General features: G+C 37.0%; 1 protein-coding gene across 2 annotated transcripts in view; it reads left to right on the top strand.

Annotated features, from left to right (window-relative positions):
* RC3H1 (ring finger and CCCH-type domains 1) overlaps positions 1-20,727 on the top strand; it is an 87,006-nt gene that overhangs the window by 52,755 nt on the left and 13,524 nt on the right. For both annotated transcript variants that reach the window (XM_043568541.1, XM_043568540.1), the window contains exons 8-15: positions 1,371-1,489; positions 3,502-3,614; positions 7,193-7,474; positions 8,010-8,224; positions 10,044-10,414; positions 11,480-11,647; positions 17,747-17,899; positions 20,294-20,507. In XM_043568541.1, the coding sequence (XP_043424476.1) occupies positions 1,371-1,489; positions 3,502-3,614; positions 7,193-7,474; positions 8,010-8,224; positions 10,044-10,414; positions 11,480-11,647; positions 17,747-17,899; positions 20,294-20,507 (1,635 nt within the window). The remainder of the gene's footprint in view (positions 1-1,370; positions 1,490-3,501; positions 3,615-7,192; positions 7,475-8,009; positions 8,225-10,043; positions 10,415-11,479; positions 11,648-17,746; positions 17,900-20,293; positions 20,508-20,727) is intronic.

Here is a 20,727-nt window from a genome sequence, read left to right as displayed (position 1 = left end):
AAAGTGAAACTCTTGCCCGTGACCTACCAGGCCCCACATGATCTGGGGTTCTTTACTTCTTTCTAACCTTGTCTCCTATTCTTTTCCACCTGATTCATTCCTTTCCAGTTTCACCTCTACAGAACATGCCAGGCATCCTACCACATCAAAGCCTTCTCACTTATTCTTACCTTTCCCTAGAACATTTTTCTCCTGATATATCCACAAGACATACTCATGCCTTCTTTCAGGTCTTTAATCAAATGTGACCTTCTTAAGGAGACCTTCTCAGGCCACCCAGTCTAAAGTTTTACACATACCCGTCCCACTCCCCCTCTTTGCTCCATTTATCCAAGTCATCGTTATGTAAATAGTTTGTATTTTGGTTATCTTATTGTCTGTCTCCTCTCTTTCAATATAATGGATTTTTGTTTTGATCACTACTGCTTCCCCAGCAACTAGAACAATACCTACGACTTATTAGTAGGTATTCTGAAAAATACCTTTTGTATGACTTTTCTCTTCACCTTCTCTACATCTTCATTTTGTTTCCAAGTGAAACTCCACGTGTCCTTCAAAGCCTCATTCACTTGCCATCCATCACCTAGAAGTCTTTCAGAATGTCTCCAACAGGAAGTTCTCTATTTGTCTTCTCCCTTCTTTTTATATTTTCTCTTAGAGAACATATTTGTGGTTAACTTTTCCTTTATAAAATCACAGCGCTGGCACTGGACAGATACTTACTAAATGAAGAAGATACGTAGTAGAGTTGCTTTATATAGTAACTCTTCTATTAAACTTTGTAAACATTCTGTTTACCAATACTTGATTTATGCAGAATTTCAAAATGGACATTACAGATTGGTTAGTCCACTATTAAGTTTTGTTTGGACCGCACAGTATGGATCTGCATAATATTCTGAATTTTTTAGATTCTGATACCTACAAACTTGGTAATTTTACATGAAAATCTCAAATTTCAGTTTTGCTTAGAGAACAGTGTGTATCTGGCAGTGCTAGCTTTGCATCATCACATCATAGCAATCCACTAAAGTTGACAGGTAACCACAACCATAGATGTGGGACATACTCCAGTTCAGCACAGCCCCTGTCACTCTTCTGTTGTCATTTCCAACACTAAGGGTCTAATGGCAGTCGCCATTTATTGTCTGGTGTACTTAATTTCTTTATGTTAGCTTCCCTGTCCCTGTAGTTATTTTAGTTTACAGTCCATTCCTTAAAATGATGTTTAGGCAAATAAGTTATTACCTGAGAAGCTACATGAAGCCTAACTTGATTTCATTGAAGTTCTGATACTAACTCTTTTAATTAGTTCCATAGTGGGAACATCAAATAGCATCACTGAAAGATTTTTTTAATTTGTTATGTAGATGCTCCTCCTCCCACTTGGGAACAGCTAGAAAATGGGCTGGTGGCTGTGCGTACCGTGGTCCATGGTCTGGTAGACTATATCCAGAACCATAGCAAAAAGGGAACAGACCAACAGCAGGTAAGGGGAATGTTTGAAACTTAGAAGTAAGGCACTGTGGATGTTGTGACAGATACAAAGCCGACAAGATGACATGAATATTTTGAGACTATGACTGTAGAACTGTAAATTAGTATGGTGAGCAGCCAATTTAATGGATTAGTCTAGTAATCTTATGTGGCAACAATGAAATTAAATAATCCTGTTGATCTAATGTTGTATTGGAGTCATGTTTCACATTGAATATATAGCAGCATTTGATTGTGTGTAAAGGTATGTATTTAAGTAAATGATTCTCTTTGGTTCCTATTCTATTTCAGTTAGACAATATATATCACTTTTTAATGCTGTATCTGTCCAGTACTGTTCACACATTTGTAAATACTTTTTCCATAGCAGTATTTTAACATTTTTTATCCATATAATGTCTGTTGTGCCAGTGGGCCAAATTTTCTTCAAATACTTTTTTTTTTTTCCAACGTTTATTTATTTTTGGGACAGAGAGAGACAGAGCATGAACGGGGGAGGGGCAGAGAGAGAGGGAGACACAGAATCGGAAACAGGCTCCAGGCTCTGAGCCATCAGCCCAGAGCCCGACGCGGGGCTCGAACTCACAGACCGCGAGATCGTGACCTGAGCCGAAGTCGGACGCTTAACCGACTGCGCCACCCAGGCGCCCGTCTTCAAATACTTTTAAATGAAGTGTATGGCAGTAAAATGTAAGAGCTTATGTTATGGTTGGTTTTTAATTTTATTCCCAATAATTTTATCTTGCCCTCAGGATTCATGTTAGAGTTATTAGATCTTCTATTTTGCATTCGTAAGCTTGTGAAATTAAAATTTTATATTAATTTATATGGTTCAGGTAAATATTAACAATAGCTTCTCCGGGGTGCCTAGGTGCCTCAGTCAGATAAGCGTCTGACTCTTGATTTCGGTTCACATCATGATTAGGTTCGTGAATTCAAGCCCCACATCAGGCTCTGAGCTGAACAACACGGAACCTGCTTGAGATTCTCTCCCTCTCTCTCTCTGTGCTCCCCGCCCCTGAAATAAATATTTAAATTAAAAAAACACACACACAGTAGCTTCTTCAATATTTCTTTTTTCTTTGAGAAGCAAGAAATATTAAACATATCCTGCTGAGTTGCCAGCGGGGGGGGGGGGGGGGGGGGGGAGGGCGGTGCGGGATGCCTGACAGGTTCAGTTGGTAGAGCACTCTTGATCTTGGGGTTGTGAGTTCAAGCCCCATGTTGGGTATAGAGATTGCTTAAAAGTCATTTTTAAAAAGTATTCTGCTGAGTAGAATAATATGGGTACAATTCTTAAATAGTCTAAGCATAGACCAGACTTTATTTTATGATAAGAAATAAAGATTAAAAACTTATTTTTAAATCTCTGTTCCATTAGACATCATAAAGAATGTAACAAAAATAATAAGATTAATCTAAGTTCTGTAAAAAGTGATAAAATGCATCAAATTTCATTTAACTTAGTATTATGTTTGATACCTCATTAACTCCCCAAGTCCATCCTCCTTGTCTTGTATGGGAGTTGCAAATAATAAGTTTCATTTGTACTTTTAGAAATATTGTAAGTCCTTGATATGTTCTTTGCATATCAAGAATTGTTTGCAGAGTATTTTTCAGTTATGGAACCTACTATAGATTTGTGTTGTCTCATAGGAAAACATAATTGGAAGTATAGCTATACTAAATATTGTCCAAAACAAATATTAGGACATACATTAGACATTTGAAGGTCCTAAACTCCAGTGGTTTGTCCATTATAGAACCTGGAAAGAAAGTCATAAAGCCCTTATGACATGTAATCCAGGATTTATGTGATGTTACATGTTTGAGACGTTATGCCAACATATGAAAAAATCAGGACTCTGTTCTTTTAATTAATTATTTTTGGACTCCTAGACTTTAGACAGAATGACTTTCTAAGTGACTTTTTGCTCTGCACAGTCTAGATAATTGTGTGAGTTAGTCTGAAGTCAGCGTCTAATGTTTTAATTTTGGTCTCAGCCTCCACAGCACAGCAAATATAAAACATACATGTGTCGAGATATGAAGCAGAGGGGAGGATGCCCACGTGGGGCCAGCTGTACATTTGCACACTCACAGGAGGAACTGGAGAAGTAAGTGTAAAGGTTATCAAATTCAACTTTCTAATAACTTGTTATAAAATAAGGTAGAGTTACTAAGTAGAATAATTTGCCACTGTTGAGAAACAGAAAAAGAGTAGTTGCGTTCTCTTTAATGAATGGGAAATATTTAGAAAGTAATACAGAATTGTAAAAATTAAGAAAACTGAAGCAGTTTCTTCAGCTTTCATTACATCGTGCCCACAAATAGGAAACTAAATATAGAAGTGAGTCATTTGCACTTTCCCCCCAAAATTAAAACTCTTAAGAATTTTCATCCAGGGGTGCCTGGGTGGCGCAGTCGGTTAAGCGTCCGACTTCAGCCAGGTCACGATCTCGCGGTCCGTGAGTTTGAGCCCCGCGTCGGGCTCTGGGCTGATGGCTCGGAGCCTGGAGCCTGTTTCCGATTCTGTGTCTCCCTCTCTCTCTCTGCCCCTCCCCCGTTCATGCTCTGTCTCTCTCTGTCCCAAAAATAAATAAACGTTGAAAAAAAAATTTAAAAAAAAAAAAAAAAAAAGAATTTTCATCCATTCTAACTTACTGATTTTAAATAATTGAATAATGTATTTCCAGTGGGAAAACTTGCCCTTTGCTCAATTCAAGAAATTATTTTATTGCCAGGCTTAACTTCCCAGATTCTCTTAAATTTCAAAGATCAAATAATTCCACTGATGTTAAATTTTCCAGCACATAGTAGAAAGAAAAGAAAATGAATTGTACTCATATAAACTAAAATGGGAAACATAATCAGAATGGAAATTAAAGCTCCCGTTGGCATTACCACCACCACCACCAACAACAACAAATACCAAATAAAAAATTAACAAGAAATATTGAGGACCTGTGTGAATTGAATTAGTAAGCTACCTAGGCAAATAAGCATTGAATAGGGGCACCTAGGTGGCTCACTTGGTTAAGCCTCCAACTCTTGATTTAAGCCGAGGTCATTGTCTCTCAGATTGTGAATTCAAGCCTTGCATCGGTCTCTGTGCTGACAGCATGGAGCCTCCTTGGGATTCTCTATCTGCCCTTCCCCTGCTTGTGTGTGCACATGTGCATGCACGCGCTCTCTCTCTCTCTCTCTCTCTCTCTCTTTCTCTCAAAAATAAACATGGGGTCGGGGGTCAGAGAGAGAGACAGAATCAGAAGCAGGCTTCAGGCTCTAAACTGTCAGCACAGAACCCAATGCGGGGCTCAAACCCACAAACCGTGAGATCATGACCTGAGCCAAAGTCAGATGCTTAACTGCTTGAGCCACCGAGGCGCCCCTAAAAAAAATCTTTCAAAAAATAAAATTGAATTAAAAAAGAGAAGAATTGAATAAATAAAGAAGGATACTGTGTTCTTGGATAAAAATTCCCATTATACAGGTTTTATTTTCTCAGTAAATTCAGTGAAATCTCAATCAAAACCTTAACATGATGATTGTTAGGATCTAACAAAATCATTCATTGGGAAAAGTAAATATGTGCAAACGGCCAGAGAAATTCTGAAAAAAAGAAGTTTTCAACAGACTGGACTAGACTATCAACTTTTAAAGTGTATTATGAGCTGAAGTGCATATAAAGACTGGTATTAGCATAGGAATAGCTAGATCAATGAAGTACAATGGAAAATCTAGAAAGAATGCCAGACACAATAGGAACTGAGCATTTGTGCTGAAGATGGAGTTTCACATCAGTAACAAAGAAGATGACGTTGAAACAACTGCTGTCCATTTGAAAAATCATTAGAACTCAATTCTTACCTTTATACCAAACCGAATTATAAACGTATCAGAGATCTAAATCTTTAAGAAGGAAATGATACACTACTTAGGGATCTTTGCTGTTTTTGTTAACCTAATCTTACAATAGGAAAGGATTTTTTCAAGAATGACAACCCAGCATCCATAAAGGAGAAGACTGATAAATTTGATTACAGAAAAGTTAAGATAAGGCCCAAACACCAGAATTCAAAAAAAAGATTGCTGGGGAAATGACATACAGAGGACGTACCCCTAACACAAAATGAGTTGCTACAAATCTGTAAGAAAGAGAAGAACCAGTAAATATATGGCTCATGAACATATAAGCACTTCACAGAAGAAATAGTAATAAACATGTAAAAGTATGTTCAACTTCATTGATTGTTAAATACAAATTAAGACAAAATTATATTTTGAACTATCAAATTCATAGAGACTGTAATACTACCCAGTGTGTGATAAGATAATGAAAAAGGACATTTTTTAAAATATTATCAGTAGGAGTTATAATAGTTTTGGAACATTATAACAGTTTCTAATGTGCATAGAGTAAGTAGACTTAGCAGTTCTGCTTCTAGTTAGTTACACAAGGGTGCAAGTACATGTACAGAAGCACCTGTTACTGCATTTTTTTTAGCAAAAAATAGGAATAGCCTAAAATGTACCAACGTAAGGGAATATCCAGAATGTGAAAGGAAGAAGTTACGACCCTATTTCTGTTAATAACAATCTTACATACATATTAAGGCAGTGTGTGGAGTGGAAAATCTGCAGGATTATGTACCAAACTGCTAACAGTGGTTATGTCTGAGGAGTGTCTCCTCCCCACCCCTATAAAATTTGTCCAATATGGGAAACATTTGGAAAAATAGCATTATTCTTGTGGGAGTTTGTCTTTGAGATTATTTTTTAAAGTGCTCTAGCAAGAGTAAATACACTTGCTTTCATTGTTGAGGAACAAGGGTAGTAGAGGCTGATGGCTTGGCTTAATATTTTTCCTGTGGTTAGATTTACAATATACATGCCTTTTATACTGCAGTATCTGTTTATATTTAGGCATTATGTTTTCACTAATCCACTTTTAGAATAATTTCAATTTTGTGTAGGCATACATAGCATCAGCATCTTTGAATCGTATCTGATACAAATTACTATTCTTGATTATATACAAATTTTAATGGAGGAGAGCCTGTGTGGTTCAGTGTATTGAGCATCTGACTCTTGGTTTTGGCTCAGGTCATTATCCCCCCAGGGTTGTGGGATCGAGCCCTGCGTTGGACTCTGTGCTGAACGTGGAGCCTACTTGAGACTCTCTCTTTCTCTTTCCTTCTGCCCCCATCATGCTCTCTCTCTAAAATTAAAAAAAAAAAAAAAATTTACTGGAATAAATGGCAAAATTTTCTCTGTACACAGGCTTTATGTTTTATTGTTATAGTATAGAGTCACTGTATCCCAAGGCATTCATGGGGAAGCTAAAGCAAAATATTTCAGAAACTGTCTTCTAAAGATTTTCCTTACCCCCTCTAAATATGTTTGAGAAATAGAACTTACAATAAAGTAAGTTATAATACAAATATTAATATGATTAGTAATGTTACAAATACTTATAAGGAATTTTATACTTCGTGTGTTGCCTGACATTTTATAGGGTATACACACATACAAGTTTTCAGGTTGATAGCTACAGCCAGTGTTTCAAGAGAATTTCCAGAAAGTAATGTTCTTGGCATCTTTTCCTTTTGTATCTGTTTCTTAAGTACATTTTAGTGCTTGGTTTCGCTTTTATAATTTTGGGTTTTGGTGTATGCTTTTGCTTTTTATATAGGTTTCGTAAAATGAACAAACGCCTGGTTCCCAGAAGACCCCTGAGTGCCTCTTTGGGTCAACTTAATGAGGTGGGCCTGCCCTCAGCAGCTGTCCTTCCAGATGAAGGTGCAGTGGATCTGCCTAACAGAAAAACCCCCGCTCTGCCAAATGGAATTGTATCAGCAGGGAATACGGTAACACAGCTGATTCCTCGAGGGACAGACCCCACCTACGATTCTAGTCTGAAACCAGGAAAGATAGATCATCTGAGCAGTAGTGCCCCTGGATCCCCTCCTGACTTGTACGTTATTTTTCCTAATTTTTATTTAAAATTTCTCCTTTATAAACAAAGTAGAGGGAAGAAAGATAATCAGTGTTTTGGTTTAAAAAAAAACAACAACTCATTTTTGGCTATATTTTGTTTATTTTCTATGCCAGTTCATTTTAAGAAATAATTAGCATAAGTGAGATAAGATCAAAGTTTACAAATTTTGTAAAAGAAATGACTATTAGGAAAAAACAGTTTTCCGGGGTGCCTGGGTGGCTCAGTTGGTTGGGCATCTGACTCTTGATTTTGGTTCAGGTCATGATCTCTCGGTTTGTGGGTTCAGGCACTCACAGCATGGAGCATGCTTAGGATTCTCTCTGTGCCCCTCCTGCTCACCCATGCATTTGTGTCCCCACCCCGCCCCTCCGCCCCCATTCAAAATAAATAAAAAAAGAAAAAGTTCCCAAAGTGAGTCTTTTTTTTTTTTTTTTTTTTACATTTACAGTATGTGTATATTAGAAGTATTTTTGAGACCTTAAAGTTGACCTTTGGAATTTTATTCTTTTAGGCTGGAATCTGTCCCTAAGAGTATTTCTGCCTTACCTGTGAATCCACATCCTGTACCTCCAAGGGGGCCAACAGACTTGCCTCCCATGCCTGTCACCAAACCCCTTCAGATGGTCCCACGGGGTTCTCAGTTATATCCAGCGCAACAGGCAGATGTTTATTATCAGGATCCTCGAGGAGCTGCCCCACCATTTGAACCAGCACCTTATCAGCAGGGTAATGGTCTTTTATTTATGTTGCTCACTTTTCTTAGGAGTTAGAACAATTCCAAGAAAGAGTGATCATATTTACAGAAGCCTCGAGGTAAATAAATGCACTTATTTAATACTGTAGAAAAAGTTGAGACTTTATGATCAACTAAATAGTATAAAATAAGTGAGTTAGCAAAGCTTTATAAATAAACCAACTGCCCAAATCGCTGAAAGCTAGTTGTATATCAAATATGTGCATATATTTGTGGAAATAACAAGTTGCCCAAGTAGACCATGGAAAGAATATTATGGTGGGTACACACACTATGTTTTTCAGTTATCACATAATTCTTTTGGGGGCCCTGTAACATTTATGAGAATAATGCAGCATACATGGTATAGAGAGTTGATAGTGTAGAATCAATATTAATAAATGATAGTGTGAGCATACATATGTTGTATATGTATGTGGGTATGTGTGTGTTTAAAATTCAATGTTCCATTGTGGTAGTTAATATCAATGTGGGAGAGATGAACTGCAAGACTCAAGGGAGATCACTGAGAATTAAGGAATCAAAAAGACTTTATGGAAGAATGCTCTAACTAGAGGTATGGGAATAGAAAGATAAATTTACAAATGGATTGCAAAGATGACAGTCTAGAGTCAAGGAGTAGTAAGGAGACTGTTGTTAAACCAGGTTTTGAGTATTGAGACCTAGATTAGTGCGTTCAGAAAGAAGAAGGGATTTAAGGAAATAGGCAAATTTGAAAAATTAGCCAGTTTTAATGATAATACCAGGTATGGATAATAGAGGAGATGACCAAGAGGCTTCACATACACAATTGCTATGAAAAAACATGAACACTGCTTTTTAAACTAAAGTGTTGGATCTCTGTCAGAGACAGTGTAGTGCTATTATTTTTTAAACTGGGATAGATCAAAGATGTTCTCCTTTTTTCCCCAAGGCTATCTTAACTTTGAATCAGAAATGCCTTCTCTACTTTCAAAAGAATAGCTTTAAATTGGTATGACATTGTCAGTACACAAAAAATATGATGAAAGGTTTTTGTATCTTCCTTTGGGCCATCCATCACAGGAAAAACTCAAGTACTTTTGAGTACTTAAATACATTGTATCAGTCAGGGTCCACTGGCAGATAACAGAAATCATTCTTGCTGCATTAAGCAGAAAGAGGTTTAATGCATGTCATTTAGATACCCACAAAATCAGTGGAAGTATTGGAGAAGTAGGCTTAAGCTAGGCCTCCAGGAATGACTCTCAGAAGTAGCTACTAAAAAAGCCCAATTACAATGAGGAAGCAGTAGAAATAGAATTTTGGGGTCCTACCTGTGCACCAGGATCACATCACTTGAGACAAAAGTCTGAAAATTAGGAAGCTACTGCCACAACTTTTGTCTCAAGAATTCTAGAGCTATGCAATAGCTACTATGTCTGCACACAGTTTGTGTGCCATGTTGCTTTCTAGTTAACTCAGTTTCATATTCAGAATTCGTGTGAGTGATTTGTGGAACCCAAGTCTCAAGGGAAGGTAGTCTTTTGGTTTCCAATGTTTGCATCGCATTAAGGCACACCAGAAAGATGGTCGATTGAGAGAGCCAGTCTGCTATTGTAGTTTATAAATAGATTAGGTTTTTTGATGACTTTTAAGGATTAAGGTTAATTTCTGCTTATTTTTCATAAAGTTAGCCTGATGACATAAGCAGAAGGGAAAACCTAAAGAAATGGATTTTGAATTCTTTAGTGTTGAGATATTTCAAAAGGGAAAATATGAAAAGATAGATTGGCTTATTGTTGCCTTTGGTTTCTCCTCTGCATTGTACAGGTATGTACTACACACCACCACCACAGTGTATGTCCCTCTTTGTCAGACCGCCACCATCTGCTCCTGAACCTGGTCCTCCCTACTTGGATCACTATCCACCCTATCTCCAGGATCGTGTAGTAAACTCTCAGTATGGCACACAGCCACAACAGTACCCACCTATGTACCCGCCACACTATGATGGCCGCCGAGTGTACCCTGCTCAGTCGTACACAAGAGAGGAGATTTTCCGAGAAAGTCCTATTCCCATTGAGATTCCACCTGCAGCAGTGCCATCCTATGTGCCAGAATCCAGAGAAAGATACCAACAGATGGAGGGTTACTATCCAGTGGCTCCCCATCCAACTCAGATCAGACCTTCGTACATCAGAGTATGCTGGGCTTTTTTCTTCCTATATAGATTTAATTTGATTGTTGTTGCAGTGATATAACTTTTAGCCATGGTAATAACCCTTTGATCAATTCTTTTTTGTAAGAAGCTTCCCCCCCCTTCCTTTTTTACGTCTTTTCACAATTTGGGTAGGATTTTGGGGTTTGTTTTTTTTTTAAACCATTAAAAGGGATAAAAAACCCCACCCCACTCCCACTAACTCTTCTTAGTCTCTGAAGTTTAAAAAAATTTTTTTTTCAACATTTACTTATTTTTGGGACAGAGAGAGACAGAGCATGAACGAGGGAGGGGCAGAGAGAGAGGGAGACACAGAATCGGAAACAGGCTCCAGGCTCTGAGCCATCAGCCCAGAGCCTGACGCGGGGCTCGAACTCAAGGACCGCGAGATCGTGACCTGGCTGAAGTCGGACGCTTAACCGACTGCGCCACCCAGGCGCCCCCTTAGTCTCTGAAGTTTAGATAGTTTATTTAACATTTCTATATCTACGTTTGACCCTTGAACCATGCAGGCGTTAAGGGGCAGAACCCTGCCTCATGCAATCAAAAACCCATGTAATAACTTTTGACTCCCTGAAGACTTAACTGCTAATAGCCTACTGTTGACCAGAAGCCTTTACCAATAACATAAATAGTTGGTTAACACATTTTGTGTGTTATATGTATTATATGCTGTATTCTTACAATAAGGTAAGCTAGAGAAAAAACGTTATCAAAATCGCAAGAGAAAATGTATTTACAGAACTGTATTTATGGAAACAAATTTTTATGAGTGGACCTTTGCCATTCAAGCTTGTATTGTTCAAGGGCCAACTTTATTTAGAAATTATGGTCTCTGGCTAAGAAAAAGAAACTTAAATTTAGCTCTTTGGGAAATCCTCAAGAGTTTTTTTGGGTGGGTTACTTATTTTGTTTTGCTTTGTTGCAGTAAGTCTCAGGATTTTCACATATTGAGATGAATATACAAGTTGCTCTCTATTTAAAATATGTGCTAAATGAATTAATGTGTTCTGAAATTCTCAGTTTTTACTAAACTTTGCATTTTCAGGAGCCTCCTTATAGCCGGCTTCCTCCTCCTCCTCAGCCCCATCCTAGTCTAGATGAGCTACATCGCAGACGAAAGGAAATAATGGCCCAGCTAGAGGAAAGGAAGGTTATCTCTCCACCTCCTTTTGCACCTTCACCGACATTGCCTCCTGCCTTTCATCAAGAGGAGGTAAGCACATTATTTTTAGTCCCATTTATCAATTTTTCCTCCATCATTGGTTTGCTGTATGTCTTGTTTAAGTAATCTTGGCTGTTTCCAAGATGATGAAGGTATTTTCCTGTGTTTTCTTCTAAAAGGTTTATTATTTTATTTTACAATTACATCTGTAATCCATCTAGAATTGATTCTTTTTTTTTTTTTTTTTCAATGTTTGTTTATTTTTGCACAGAGAGAGACAGAGCATGAACGGGGGAGGGGCAGAGAGAGAGGGAGACACAGAATCAGAAACAGGCTCCAGGCTCTGAGCCATCAGCCCAGATAGAATTGATTCTTGTTACTGTGTTAGGGGTGAAGATCCATTTTTCCCCTGTAGGATATGTCCTTTACCTAGCACCATTTAATGAAAGGCCATCTTTTCCCTAGTGCTCTGCAGTCATCGTTATCATAATCAGGTCACCTTTGTCATAGTTGGATAACTGTAAAAGATTCTGGACTCTCTTCTGTTTCATTGATCTATTTCCTCTGTCTTTGAAGTCATACCACATTGTATTAGTATAGTTTTATAATATGTCTTAATATGTGGTGATGTATTTCCAGTTTTGTTATTCTTCAGTATTACCTTTGCTGTTCTTAGTCCTTGCAATTTCCAAACACATTTTAGAATCAGCATGTTGATGTTCACAAAAGTATCTGCTGCAGTTTTTATTAGGATTACATCGAATCTCTGGATCTGTGCTGTCCAGTATGGTAAACACTAGGCACATGTTACTAATGAGTACTTAAAATAATATAGCTAGTCCAGATTCAATTGTACTGTAAACGTAAAATATACACTGGGCCCGAGACTTAGTATGCCCCTGGAGTAAAACATTTCATTAATATATTTCTTAATTCCATGTTAAAATGATAATACTTTGGATGTATTAGATTAAATAGAATATATTAGCAAAGGTAATTTCACCTGTTTCTTTTTTTCGTGTGACTGCTAGAAAATTTTTACGTTAATATATGGGGGTCTCATTTTATTTCCATTGGACATTATTGTTTTAGATTGGTTTAGGGAGAAGTGACATCTTTCGAATATTGAGTCTGCAAGAACATTATATATCCACCACTTACTTGGATCTTTAATCTCTTTCAGAAATGTCATAAATCATAGTTTTCAGTGTCTTGCACATCTTTAATTAAACTTATTCCTAGATAACTGATGTATATATTTTTTTAATGCTTATTTTTTGAGAGAGAGAGAGACAGAATGTGAGCAGGGGAGGGGCAAAGAGAGAGGGAGACAACAGAATCCAAAGCAGGCTCCAGGCTCTGAGCTGTCCACCCAGTGCCCGACGCGGGGCTTGAACTCACAAGCTGTGAGATCATGACCTGAGCCGAAGTCAGACACTTAACCAACTGAGCCACCCAGGCACCCCGATAACTGAGATTTTTTTTAATTAATGGAATTCTTCTTGAAATTTCATTTTGTTACTAATACAGAGAAATTAAATAGATTTTTCTGTATTGACCCTTGTATTCAGCAGTGTTGCCAAGTTTCCATGTTGATTCTAGCATATATTAGTGGACTCTTTTGGATTTTCCATACACACAATCAAATCCTCTGTGAATAATGACCATTTGACTTTCTCCTTCTCAATTCTTAGGTCTCTTCTTTTTCTTAACCTTGTGCTAGCTAGATCTTCCACTATAATGTTGGTTGAATAAAAGGAATGACAACAAGTAGTCTTATTTCTAGTTGTTGAGTAAATAGAGCTTTTAATAATTTACCATTATTATGTTTGCTGTAGGTTTTTTGGTAATCTTTATCAAATTAATGAAATTCCTCTCTATTCTTGTTGTTAGACTTTTAATAAGATGCATCAAGGATTTATTTAACTCAGTAATGAGGAAAATAGGATGGTGAAATTGATCAAGAGAAAAAGAAAGACAGGTTAATACAGTAATGTGAAAGGCAGGAAAAAAACCCTGAAAGTTTCTAGAATAAACTGGTTAATGTACTACAGGGCTCCAAAGCATAATCTTGGGGATTATCTTTGTGTTTCTGTAGGACACTGGTGATTGTTAATCATGAATGAATGTTGTCTTATGATCTTTTTAATATCTACATGGTCTTTGGTGGTGTTCATTTTCCACTTACAATATCGGTGGTAATTTTTTTTCTTGGTCAGTCTTCCTAGGGATTTATCAAATTTTTCTTTTTCTTTTTCTTTTTTTTTTTTTTTTTCCAAAAAGCCAGCTTTTGCTTTGTTGATCTCGTTTATTTATTTTGGTTTATTGATTGATTGTATGCACTGCCTCAACAGTGTGTGTAAGTGTTGTTTTGGTTTTTTTTAAGTCAAATAGGTTTTCTCACCAGGGTTGCAGTTGATATTATGTAAGGAAAATGTCTTACATCCTTTATGTATAGAATTATGATTCTAAACAGGTTTACTGTCTGACAGATTATGAATAATAACAATGAAAACTGAAAAGTGAAGTGCATCACATTGCATATAGTAAGCAGTAATCTTTTGGGTCTGTGAACGTGGTCTACTAAATAACAGTTGTTTAGTTACCCAGCTTTTCTATCTAAACACTTTAGATGAATTTTCCATAATAAAATAGGTTAATTAGTAAAATCATAACATCTTCTATTAATAATGTAACTTCATTTGTAAGTATAAACATTACAGAGAGAGAGCATGAGTGGGGGAGAGGGGCAGAGGGAGAGAGAAAGAATCTTAAGCAAGCTCCATGAGCCAAAATCAAGAGTCGGACATGGGGCGCCTGGGTGGCTCAGCGGGTCAGTGTCCAACTTCGGCTCAGGTCATGATCTTGCACAGTTGGTGGGTTCAAGCCACACGTCAGGCTCTGTTCTGACACCTGAGAACCTGGAACCTGCTTTGGATTTTGTGTCTCCCTCTCTGTCTGCCCCTTCCCCGCTCGCTCGCTCTCTCTCTCTCTCTCTCTCTCTCTCAAAAATAAGTAAACCAAAAAAAAAATTCGGACGGTCAACCACTGAGCCAGCCAGGTGCCCCAACATTACATTTTTTCAAACATTGTATTTTAGAGTCCCCATAGAACCTAGTTAGGCCATACTATTTTATCAGCAATATGACACTGCAAAAAGTAAGCTAATTTTGGAATCAAAGATAATTTATCTTTGAAGTTAAGCTGTGTCACTCCATGAGATCTTTTGTAAATTACTTAGCCTCCCTAAACTCTGAAGCTCCGGTTTCTCCATTTATAAACCAAACATAATAAAGCCTACTTCATAGTGATGTGGGAAAGATTAAGTAAGACATAAGGCCTCTGGCACATATCCAGCATTCAATAAATAATAACTTTTTTTTATTTCTAATAAAAATTAGGACCCTCACTATTAAGGAACTTTATTTAGAATTATTTTAGTTACTGTTATCTGATTATATTCTTATATTATTTGTTTGATTATAAACTACATATAATTGTACTAAATTAGTACATTATAAAAATACATAACATAGAGAAATTTCTCCAAAATCCCATAGTCTATATCACTGTAAATTTATTATACATTTCAACTTTCTAAATATATTTCAGCTTTTATGTGCACGAACTAATGTATTGTTTTTTAATAGGATCATTTAGTACTATATTCTGAGGTTTTGTTTGCATCTTACTTTTTTTTTTTTCCTTTTACTTAACCAATTATCCTGGATGTCTTTCTTTGTCAGGTATAAACTTATCTCATTCTTTTTAACAGCTGTATAATACATTAGGGTGGGGCGGGGGTAAGCTCTTCTTAGTAGGTCATATCAAGATATGAAAACAAGCTATTGTATTGGTGCCTCAGTGGGTTGAGCACCTAACTCTTGATTTCAGCTCAGGTCATGATCCCAGGGTTGTGGGATCAAGCTCCTCGTTGGGCTTTGTGCTGAATGTGGAGCCTGCTTAAGATTGTCTTCTCTCTCAGATGTGGTGTGTGTTGTGTGTGTGTGTACGTACACACACACACACACACACACACAATGGAGTATTACTCGGCAATCAAAAAGAACGAAATTTTGCCATTTGCAACTACATGGATGGAACTAGAGGGTGTTATGCTAAGCAAAAGTAGAGAAAGACAAACATCATATGACCTCACTCATATGAGGAATTTAAGACACAGAACAGATGAACACAAGGAAGGGAAGCAAAAATAATATAAAAACAGGGAGGGGGACAAAACATAAGAGACTCTTAAATATGGAGAACAGAGAGAGGATAATTAGAGGGGGTTGTGGGAGGGGGATGGGCTAAATGGGTAAGGGGCATTAAGGAATCTACTCCTGAAATCATTGTTGCACTATATGCTAACTGACTTGGATGTAAATAAAAAAATAAAAGAAAATAAATAAATAAATTTAAAAAAAGATTCTCTTCTTTCTCCTTCTGCCCCTTTCCCCTGCTTGCATGCATGCACATGCTCTATCTCAAAAAAATAATAAAGCAAATTTTTTTTAAAAAGCTAGCTATGTGAAGTTTGCATTTGGAGGAGAACTAAAGGAGACAGAGAAGCCAAAAAAATTGTTTTGAATATAGGTAGGACAAAAAGTTTATAGACAATAGAAACAGGAGTTATCATTGAAAATGAATAATATTTATAAACAGCAAGACCCTCTGTAAGTACAGAAAACCAATAATGATGACTCAGAAAAGAGATCTTTATTTTAGATAGGGGGAGGCATAAAGCCACTTACATATACCAAGAGCCCCTGTATTCTCAGTATATCACTGTATATATATTTATGATAACACGAAAGCAGTATTAAAGTCCTAAAAAATTTTTTTAATGTTTATTTATTTTTGAGACAGAGAGAGACAGAGCATGAACAGGGGAGGGTCAGAGAGAGAGGAAGACACAGACTGTAAAGCAGGCTCCAGGCTCTGAGCTGTCAGCACAGAGCCCAACACGGGGCTTGAACTCACAAACTGTGAGATCATGACCTGAGCCGAAGTCAGAAGCTCAATCAACTGAGCCACCCAGGCGCCCCAACAGTATAGTTCTAGTCACCTATGTTCTCACGGACTTGAGGAATATTGGAGATAGTACATGTAAAGGCACTTTGTAAAACATAAACGTGAATGTTGTGATTTTAGTAAATCACATTAGACTTAGAATAGCTATTCTTTTATTGTATAATTTCAGAACTCATGTTGAGAAAATCTAGTATCTTATCCTTTTCACTTCGCAGAATCAGCCTAAGGACCAGAATTTATTATTTAAAATTTTTAAGTTTATTTATTTTGAGAGAGAGCAAGCACGAGCAGGGGAGATGGGGAGGGGGTTAGAGAACGAGTCCTGAGCAGGCTCCCCACTGTCAGCGCAGAGCCTGATGCGGGGCTTGAACCCACGAACTGTGAAATCATGATCAGAGCCAAGACCAAAAGTCAGACACATAACTGACTGAGCCACCCAGGTGCTCCCAGAATTTATTTAAAATGTGAATTAGGGGCACTTGGGTGGCTCAGTCAGTTAAGCGTCTGACTCCAGCTTAAGTCATGATCTCGTGGTTCATGGGTTCGAGCCCTACATAGGCTCTCTGCTGTCAGCTCAGAGCCAGCTTCAGATCCTCTGTCCCCCACTTTCTCTCCAAAGTAACTACACATTTTTGAAAATACGTGAATTAGTGCTGTTAAAGAGATTTCTGTAAAAGTTACTGTATCATCATGCACTACACAGTGCCTTCTCAGTTATGTTTCAAGTAGTTTTTCATGTTCTTGATTATCTGGAATGTTACTGAAAGAAACATTGAGGAGTGTCTGGCAAAACTAGGGCCGGGTATGTATTAGCTTAAATGTTGATTTCCATCCGATGAAGAAGAGGATAAGCAAACCTCCTCCAGTCCTGGCTTGATTCCTTAAAGGATATTGAGATACTTGTTTTTGACCCTCTGCTAACAAAGAGTAAAAACTAAACATCTTTCTTCACCTATTTTATATTTTTCAGAGTCTATAAAAATCTTCTGCTCTGACACAAATCAAATAACCCATCACTGTTTTGCTCTAGCATGGTGTTCTAGGAAATTCCTGCTTTCTCTGTGTTGTTACTTATAAAGACTTATTTCCTATGTGTGTATTTTTTTCCATCTGTAGTTTCTGGACGAAGACTTGAAAGTAGCTGGGAAATACAAAGGAAATGATTATAGCCAGTATTCTCCCTGGTCGTGTGATACCATCGGCTCCTACATTGGCACCAAAGATGCAAAACCCAAAGATGTTGTGGCAGCGGGGAGTGTGGAAATGATGGTATGTGTAGTAACTAAGCCGTAGTTAATGCAAATCAGGACACACCAAATATGTCTGTGTAGTTAATAGTGTAGACACAAATAATTGAGCTTTACTTAAGAATTGCAAGGCCATATTCTATATTATGTGATTGAATTAGGTTTAAACTATAGGGGTTTTATGTTTGTTTTTTCAGGTATAAAAATTAATCTATTGCACATCTGGATAGACAAAGGAGAGCATTTTAGTATATTTCTGTGCAGCCAACGATGAACCCAACAACTGTTCAGAAACAAAATTGAATTATCTTGCATAATTAATCAGGATCTTGGATTTCTTGTCTAAATAAATTATAACTCTCTTAAAACTCTGAAGTTTAAACAACAAAGTTGAATCTAGTGAACAATAGTATTTGAGTCAGAATTGCAGCTAATAAGCTTCGAGTGGACTGTGGTATGCTGAAATGTGTTATACTTCTATTTTAATTTTTAATAAAAAATAATGTAACAACAGTATGTCTAATGCCCAAGCTTAACATACATAACTATCTGAATTGCTTCTTTATTTTTTAAAGAAATAAAACTTTATAGAAATAGTGAGATCTTCCTGAATATACCTCCCTAATCTCCTTTTACTTCCTTCCTTCTTCCCTGGAGGTAACCTTTATCCTGATTTGAAAGTTACTCATTTCATGGATACTTTCATACTATTCCTAAACAGTTTTGTGTGTTTACAGACCTTATATTAATATATATGTCAGCTTGCGTTTTCATTCAATTTTTGTTTTTGAGATGTATCCAAATTTATAGGTCAAGTTCATTCATTTTAACTTTTTATCAAATACCATTGTCTGGTAACTGGTATCATACAGTAAATATATATGCAAATCATTATGTGTTCCTTTTCCTGTTGATGGACATTTAGGCTAATTTTGATCTTTTACCGTACTGTTAAGTGTTACAATGAACATTTTTGTGTATTTCCTTGTGTACATACATTAGTTATGCTTAGAAGTGGTATTGCTATGTTGAAAGGTATGTCTGGGCTAATACTCTTAAGCCATGTGCCCCTAATTAACCTAACAGAAGTTGCCTAGGATATTATACAGGTTTTCATAAGACAAATACTTGTCCAACTGGTTAAGAGACCAATTCTTAGTAATAGAAAAGTAAGACTTGGATGTTAATATCATAAATGAATGAAATGATATACATAGCATAAATATGATTAGATGCCAGCCAAAAAAGAGAGGAAGAAAGGCATTGGGTGGGGGTGGGACAGAAATTTTGAATCTTTTTATTTTTCTGTGGTGGGATTAAGGAAACATTATTTAGAAAACATCCTCTCTAGGGGCGCCTGGGTGGCTCAGTCGCTTGATCACCCGACTTTGGCTCAGGTCATGATCCCATGGCTGGTGGGTTCAAGCCCCGCGTCAGGCTCTGTGATGACAGCCTGGAACCTGCTTCAGATTCTGTCTATCTCTGCTCCTCCTCTCTCTCTCTCTCTCTCTCTCTCTCTCTCTCTCTCTCTCTCTCTCTCTCAAAAATAAATAAGCATTAAAAAGATAAAAAAGAAAACATCCTCTCTAAGAACAAGAGTGAGATGAGGTGGAGATAGACGGGAACCCTTGCTTTGTACCTGGCTTTCAGAAATAGTTATTATATTAAAGTAATAAAATTAGCAAAATAAAACTCATTTCCTTAAATCACTAAAGAATAAAACTGTTTGTCAGCCTAACCTAGATGTGATTGACAATCTCCTAAATGGTAAAAGACAGTGTTTTTCAAGTGTGTATAAATTACCTTGGAGTCTAATTAGAGCCGATTAAAGTGCAGGTCCTAAATCGCTAATACTGGGGTGGGATCTGAGACTCTGCATTTCTAATGAGTTCCCATGTGTTGCTGCTGCTGCTGCTGTTGGTCCTCGAACTGTAGTTTGAGTAGCAAAGATCTAGCAGTTGAATTTCCGTTTCAGTTTATCTTGGTAATTCCTTCTTTCTAACTGGAATCCCTTTGAAACATCTGTTGTTGACACTTAAATTTTTAAGTGGTGGTTTTCTAACTATTGAGTTTTGAAATTGGGTCGTCATGGGCCTTTTTTTTTTTAAAAGAAATGAGTTTGAATAACTATAAATGTGAGAGTACATTACATATAGTAAGAGGCAAATATTTGTCATAAAATTCTATCTATATATTAGAATGTGTATATGTACTGAGTCATGATGTAAAATATATTTCTTATTGTGGGGAGTGAGCAAAGGTTTAAAAAGCAGTGTTTACTATGACAAGCAAAGTACTTTAGTCCTACCAGTAAGAAAGTTATACTTTTTTTTTTTTTTAACCTTATCACTTATCTGGAAGAAGTAATGTTAGAGATCTAAGTGTGGGGTGGATTTCTCATTTTACTTTTTATCAGAACGTGGAGAGTAAAGGAATGAGAGACCAGCGACTGGATCTTCAAAGAAGAGCAGCAGAAACCAGTGATGATGACCTTATCCCTTTCGGAGACCGACCAACCGTTTCTCGGTTTGGTGCCATCTCTCGAACCTCCAAAACAATATATCAGGGTGCTGGTCCAATGCAGGCTATGGCACCTCAGGGAGCTCCCACAAAACCGATGAACATCTCAGGTAAGAATCATAGTTAAACTAAAAAAAATAAAATAAATAAATAAATAAATAAACGTTGAAAAAAAATTAAAAAAAAAAGAATCATAGTTAAACTGATTTAGGGGCTTCATATTCATGACTTTCAGCACCATCCCGACTCCCTACTTTCAGCACTGATCCCTACGATCAGTGCTGTCCGTAATCTTCCAAGACACTAGTCTTTTAAACTTTTCCATGGAAT

The sequence above is a fragment of the Prionailurus bengalensis genome, chromosome E4 (assembly GCF_016509475.1).
Source record: "Prionailurus bengalensis isolate Pbe53 chromosome E4, Fcat_Pben_1.1_paternal_pri, whole genome shotgun sequence".
Classification (NCBI taxonomy): Eukaryota; Metazoa; Chordata; class Mammalia; order Carnivora; family Felidae; genus Prionailurus; species Prionailurus bengalensis.
This window is presented reverse-complemented; position numbering and strand designations above follow the sequence as displayed.